Source organism: Myotis nattereri (assembly GCF_964212035.1).
Source record: "Myotis nattereri genome assembly, chromosome: 5".
NCBI lineage: Eukaryota > Metazoa > Chordata > Mammalia > Chiroptera > Vespertilionidae > Myotis > Myotis nattereri.
The window spans coordinates 23,649,225-23,656,589 of NC_138080.1; the positions used below are offsets into that span (position 1 = coordinate 23,649,225).

The 7,365-nt window shown below is 40.0% G+C and overlaps 1 protein-coding gene across 1 annotated transcript; it reads left to right on the forward strand.

Moving 5' to 3' along the window:
- Positions 1-2,677: 2,677 nt before the first annotated feature.
- Positions 2,678-3,601, forward strand: LOC308520711 (olfactory receptor 7A5-like; the record flags this gene model as incomplete). Its single annotated transcript, XM_081093389.1, has 1 exon — positions 2,678-3,601. The coding sequence occupies one exon, from the start codon at positions 2,678-2,680 to the stop codon at positions 3,599-3,601; it is 924 nt and encodes a 307-aa protein (XP_080949515.1).
- Between the last annotated feature and the right edge of the window lie 3,764 nt (positions 3,602-7,365).

Genomic DNA, 7,365 nt, shown 5'->3' on the forward strand with positions numbered 1-7,365 from the left:
GGATGAGTGTGCTGTAAGAGTTTAATGGGGAAAAAGGAGGACCTGTGTAATATTTTCAACAATAAAGATTAAAAGAAAAACATAAATTATAACTTAGACACTGCTTTGAAATCACTTTGTTTAACCAGGTTTCATTCTCCCTGTAATTCCATTCATTTCATAACTTCACATTTAATTAAATGTGTTCCTATGTATGTGCATGTATATTCACAAACAGTTTTGAAAAGACAAAGGTGAATAAAACAGGTGAAGCTTGTTTGGATATGGCACTGTGATGGTGAAGACAGTGTACAATGAAACAAATATTTGCAGGACAACGTGCTCAGGCTTAAATTGTATGAACGAAGTCACTCAGTGTAGAAGGATGGCTCCTCATGGCGTGTGCAGCATGTATTGCTCACGTCCTGGGAGGCCTTTGTATGTTGGAAGAATACCAGAATCAGAATTAGATTGTGCCCCTTGATTTGTCAAAAATGAGATCAAAACCCAAAGTCCAAGGAAAACAATGATGCCACATAGGAAAATGAGAAAAGGGCTTGTCTCATCTGACATTAACCGTATAAAAACCAACTGGTCAAGTAAATATAGAAGAGGCACAGGAAAAATTAGTCTTCCACTGCTTGATGTTATAAATATTCAACCTGTGTTGTTTTTGTATATTTCCTTTTGTGAGTATTGGTTTATTTTTTGGTAATTTTTTACTTTGCATAGTCAATCTGTAAGGTGTTTCATACCATGTATTTGTAACTACCTCTGTCTTTTGGAGACATTTATTTTTTCTCCTTGATTATTTTTGCTTGGCCTCAAGGGGGTGTTATTAGGGTTGGAAAGCTGCTAGAATCCAAAGAAGATTTTGCTTCCTCATCATCTCTCAGGGACAAGCTGAGCTCATTAGATCTCTTTTCTTCCTCATGTGCATTTTATTGCTCTCTCTCCTGCTATGTTTATTTAACCTATTGTTTATGTTTCTTTAAATATAGGGCAGAGAATGGAAATAGCAATATGAAACCTCAAGCGTATTTGTCCATGGGAGGCTTATGATATGAATATCTAAGTACTATTTCTAAATTCTTTTAAGAAAAGATACTTGATCTAGACCTAATCTGGAACATGGTCCATACTCAATATATAGGATGTTCCCCCCCCCCAAATGTATATACACTGTACAATCTGGTAGCTCAATGTATCTACTCATAGCCTACATAGTGCAGGAAGGAGCTAGAAGGACATGGACATAACAGATGAAGGAGCCCTGGTGTGTTGTGTGTTTGCCTTAAAAACTAAGAGCAGTCCTCAGAGCAGAGGTACCTGGACTCATATATTCCAACTAGAGGCCCGGTGCATGAATTCACACACTGGTGGAGTCCCTTGGCGTGGCCTGTGGGGATCTGGCTGAAACCAGCAGTCCAACATTGCCTGCTGCTCTTGCTCATCCTGGCTCCACTGTGCTTGCTGCTGCCACTTGGTAGGCTCACTGCTGCTCTGTTGCGGTCTCGGGGTTGTGATGGCCAGCCTTAAGCCCTGCATCTGGTGCCCATTGGTCAGCTGAGTGGTGCTCCCACTGTGGGAACACACTGACTACCAGGGGGCAGCTTCTTCATTGAGCGTCTGCCCACTGGTGGTCAGTGCACATCATAGCGACCAGTTGAACGATCAGTCACTTAGGCTTTTATACATACAGATGTGACTCTAAAATTAAGAGAAGGTAACAAGGAGGAGATCCTTTTCAATTCACTGGATGCTTTGGCAACCAGATTAATAAAGTGCAACATTTACCTAGTGTGCACAAGGTACCTAGTGTGCACCAAGTGTACCCTCAAGGACTTGCAGTTTCAACAGCAACATGCAGGCTACCTTGTTTCTTACTATTTTCTGACACCATCTCTCAACCTGCTCTGCCTTGCTCATTCCCCCAGATATACTGGGTCATTTTGAGCATTGATTTTGTGAAACAAGCATCTTCTTCAGGGCCTTTGCACTGGCTGATCCTTCTGTCTGCCAAGAACATCCATCTTAGTCTCCTGCATAGCCTTCATTACGGTGTCTGTTTAACTGTCATCTGTTGGCAGGTCTTGGCTAAACTCTGTAAAAATGAACACCTCTATGCATTCTCTTCCTTTAATGTTATCTACTTTTCTTTATAGCATCTTCACCGTTGGGTATGTGATATTATCATTTTTATTTGATTCATTTTTTTGTCATTAGTTTATAGAGACTTTTCTTTTTCAGCATTGCATATTATGAACAGTGCCTGGAACATGGTCTATAGTCAAGATACAGGATGTTCCCCTACCCCAAAAAATGTATACACACTGTACAATCTGATAGCTGGATTTTATAAATTAAATGCATTTTAATAAATGCTACCTTTATTATTATTCAAAGTGTGGGTTACATTTTTTGGGACACCCTATATATACCTCAAGTGAATGAAAGATATCCTCAATAAAACAGCAATATACATTATGTTTGAAGAACTCATTGATGGTAAAAACGGAAATTCTAATGAGAAATGGAAATAGAGATGACCTAATGGAAACTAGGTCATATACCAAATATAAAAATTATTACCCTGATTCTAAAATGTAAATGTGTCATTTATTCTCAGTTACTAATGCTTGCTAATGTGAAAATTAGTTATTCATTTTTTTTTTGTTTTGGTAGTCACTTCTGACACATGGAACCAGGCAATGGTACACAAATTTCAGAATTTCTTCTTCTGGGACTTTCACAGTCACTGGAACTGCAGCCCCTCATATTTGGGCTTTTCCTCTCCATGTACCTGGTCACTGTGTTGGGAAACCTGCTCATCATCCTGGCCGTCAGCTCAGACTCCCACCTCCATACACCCATGTACTTCTTCCTCTCCAACCTGTCCTTGGTAGACATCAGTTTCACCTCCACCACCATCCCAAAGATGCTATGGAACATCCAGACACAGAGCAAAGTCATCACCTATGAAGGCTGCATCACCCAGATATATTTTTATATCCTTTTTGCAGTGTTGGATAACTTTATCCTGACCGTGATGGCCTATGACAGGTTTGTGGCCATCTGCCACCCGCTGCACTACTTGGTCATCATGAACCCCCGGCTCTGTGGACTGCTGATTCTGGTGTGCTGGATCCTGAGTGCCCTACATTCCTTGTTACATAACTTAATGGTGTTGGGTCTGTGCTTCTGCTCAGGCTTAGAAATCCCCCACTTTTTCTGTGAACTCAATCGGGTGCTCCAACTTGCCTGTTCTGACACTTTTCTTAACAACATTTTGATTTATTTTTTAACTCTGCTGCTGGGCTTTGGACCCCTTGCTGGAATCTTTTACTCATACTCTAGAATCGTTTCCTCCATACGTGCAATCCCATCAGCTCAGGGGAAGTACAAAGCATTTTCTACCTGTGCCTCTCACCTCTCAGTTGTCTCCTTATATTATGGTTCAGTCCTAGGTGTTTACCTCAGCTCTGCTGCTTCCCAGAGCTCACACTCAAGTGCAACAGCCTCGGTGATGTACACCGTGGTCACACCCATGCTGAACCCCTTCATCTACAGTCTCAGGAACAATGACATAAAGAGGGCCCTAGAAAGATTCTTTGGCAAGTAAGCTAATTGTAGCAATCTGAAGAAAAGCCCATGAAAGCAGGGTTCAAAGCCTCAGAGCCTGATGTTCTGACACAAATAAAGCCAGTCTTTGGCCCATACATAATTTTCATTTATCTGATGAGTTAACATCAATTACTCTAGCATAATTTATTCTTTTATGACATATCATTCCAAGTAATTTTCTATTGCTTTCCTCAAAGAATAGTCATGAATTAGCCTATTTCTATAGACAAAATGCACTTGACTACTAAGGGCATTTGCATAATTTTAAAATATATTTTATTGATTTTTTACAGAGAGGAAGGGAGAGGGATAGAGAGTTAGAAACATCGATGAGAGAGAAACATCGATCAGCTGCCTCCTGCACACCCCCCACTGGGGATATGCCCGCAACCAAGGTACATGCCCTTGACTGGAATCGAACCTGGAACCTTTCAGTCTACAGGCCAACGCTCTATCCACTGAGCCAAACTGGTTAGGGTGCATAATTTTATTGTACAGGAAAATCTGAGACCCCAGTTTTCATTTATAAGTTCATCATCATTTTCTATAGCACTGTCACTATTGTTCTCCTTGATAATGTGGCCTTTAACATGCTAGTATATTTTGTAGCTCATCTCCTGGTTTTATAGTCTTCATTCAACTGCGTAATCCCATGCTTATCATGTCCACTGGCAAAAATTGACTAACTCATGTTTTCAAGAAGTATCTACATGGAAATATAAATTTTAATAAATAGACTGATCTAATATGGTTATAGTCTTAAGTGTTCTTAAATATGATGAAGCAAAAATAAACGTACAATTTATTACTACTCAAAATTTTTTTCATGGCATACATCTACTCATTGAAGTGTGGATATGACGCCTATGGGAAGGGTCCTTATTCATTGGGGTGAAAAATTACCTGAAGTGTTTTATGTGCCTTTTCTGAACTATTTTCCTGTTTCTGATGAAAAACTTTCAATGTGCTCCCTAAAATGTGCCTCCTTCTAGTGCTCTAAGCTAATATCTCCCCTTTTCTAAACTTTTTCAAATTCACCAAAGGGAGTGAATAATCTCAATATCATACAATATATGTATCTCCTTTATACTCAGGAATATCTTCAATCTTTATTCCAAAGGATGAATCACACAGGAATTGAAATCATGCCCAGTCATCACAAAATTTCCTGCAAAAACATTCATGTCTTTCCACTCTGCCCTGACTACCTGGAAGGGAGCCTCAGTGGAGGCACTTCTATACAGTTATCTGAAATGCATTTGAATAACAGAATGACTGTGAGTGCTGTCCTTAAATATCAGTACAAATGCCAAAAGTAAGAAGCAGTAGATTACTATCATTTCCCTCAGTTCTGCTCACTTTGATTATAGGATCAATTCATTATTGCTATATAACAAGACATCATAAAGGCAAATGGTTTAATATAATTCCTTAATTTTCTAGTGGGTTTGTATAGTGGGGTGGGTGTTCTATTCTCTGCTGGTCTCTTCATGAGTCTGTAGTCAGTTGGGGTGTCTCTGCTGACCTTGCCTGGGCTTTCTAATGTATGAGGGGCTCAGCTATGGTGACTGATCCAGGGAGGACTTGGCTGGAATAAATGAGCTCTGTCCACCTGTCCTGTCCTTCTCTGGAAGGCCCCCTGGATTTGTTCACATGGCTCAGCCAGGGTTCTGAGCAAGAGCAGTGGAAATACACCAAGGCCTGGTAAAGCACACTGTCACTTCCACAATATTTTATTGGCCAAAACAACTAAAAAATCCTAATTCCAGCCAAGATTCAAAGATGGAAAAGAAGACTACAGCTCTGGCAGGGATGAGCTCATGGTCACATTGGCCAAGCTATAGAAACAAAGAATTGGGACTATATCTGCAAATAGACAATCATTTGTTTAAATTTTAATTCAGTAAAGTTTTATTTCTGCATCCACCCTCAACAGCTCAATAATTTAGGGAAGAAAGTGAAAGTACAAATGAGCAGATGTGGAAATTCTATACTAGAAGATCAGGCCCTTACAAACATAAACATCACCCCTCTGCAGCTTCCTCCCACTTACCATTTCTAAGCTTAAAAAGTAAAACTTTTTCCTTCCAGATATCTAGAGTCCATGGACTTAACTTATTGGTTAACAGAGCTAGAGAGCTGTTGCTTTCCTGATACTATCTTTTTTGACATCCTCATGTAGACACTGCTTCTCTTTTTATTGACCTGCTCTTAACATATTTGTAATGACTTCCAATCCGACACTTGTATTTGTTGGGGTGGGGTTCTGAGGGAAGGAGGTGGCATTTGAAATGCACATACAACAGAGAAATAAGTATTTGAGAGAATAGAGTTGCTGACATTATGCTGAGTTAAAGAAGCCAGTCACAAAAGGACAAATACTGCATTATTTCACTTATATGACATATCTGAAGAAGTTAAATTCATAGAAACAGAAAGTTTAATGGGTGTAGAGTTTAAGTGTGCAAGATGAATTAGTTTTGGTGGTTGGTTGCACAATAATGTGAATGTACTGAAGAGTACTGAACTGCACACTTTAAAATTGTTACAATGGTAAATTTTATGTGTTTTTTACCACTCAAAATTTTTCAAAAAAAGAAAAGAATTTTGACAGGTGCTACAACATGGATGACCCTTACGGATATTATGCCGAGTGAAATAAACTAGTCATAAAAAGACAAAAACTGTATGACTCCAGTTTTTTAAGGTCCCAACAGAAATCAAACTCAGAGACCTGAGGTATAATGGTGGGTGTCTCCGGCTAGGGGACATGGAAGAGGAATGAATGTTTAATGGGGACCGAGTTCCAGTTTGTGAAGATGAGAAAGTCTGGGGCTGAATGGTGGTGATAGTTGCATGGAAATGTACTTAATGTCACTGAACTGTCCACTTAAATAGTGGTTAAGATGGTAAGTTTTATGTTACATGTATTTCAACACATTAAAAAAAATCCTGGGCCAAGACCAACTTGGCTCAGTGGATAGAGCGTCGGCCTGTGGACTGAAAGGTCCCAGGTTCGATTCCGGTCAAGGGCATGTACCTGGGTTGCGGGCACATCCCCAGTGGGAGGTGTGCAGGAGGCAGCTGGTCAATGTTTCTCTCTCATCGATGTTTCTGACTCTCTATCTCTCTCCCTTCCTCTCTGTAAAAAATCAATAAAAATATATTTAAAAAAAAAATCCTGGGCAGGAGGCTAAGAGAGGCCACACATAGCATTCTTTTCCTTTGTGCTCAGACAGTAGCTAGGTGAGAAAAAAAACCTCTGATTATTTAAACCCCTGAGCTTTGGGGATTGTTTGTTATTAGAGCAGAACTGAGCCTGCCCTGACTCAGATGTATCAGCTGACATCCATGTCCTCTCCCGCTGATGCCCTCAGCCATGAAACTCAGTGCTGGGACGATGGTGAGATATTTGGCACTTGCCTCAGAAGCAAAATTTAAGGGGGTACCAAAACCTCAATAGTCAAAAGATGACTATTATTTGAATGCAGTCTTTGAAAAATCAAAATTAATGCAAAACATTCACAATGATTTAAATAGCAAAATGTTAAAATTAAGACAGGTTCTGTCGCAGCAATGTGCTGAGACATTGTAGAACAGAGGCCAAGGGAACAATCAATCTTTGTGCCTCATTCGTCTCCCTATAGTCCCTGCTCTGGTGAACACTCAGGATGCTCTGCCTGGGGCTTTCTGTGGCCCATGTGTCTGCAGATCAGAATTGATAGGGAGTTAGCATCCCTGGAAATGACTGTCCATCACTTT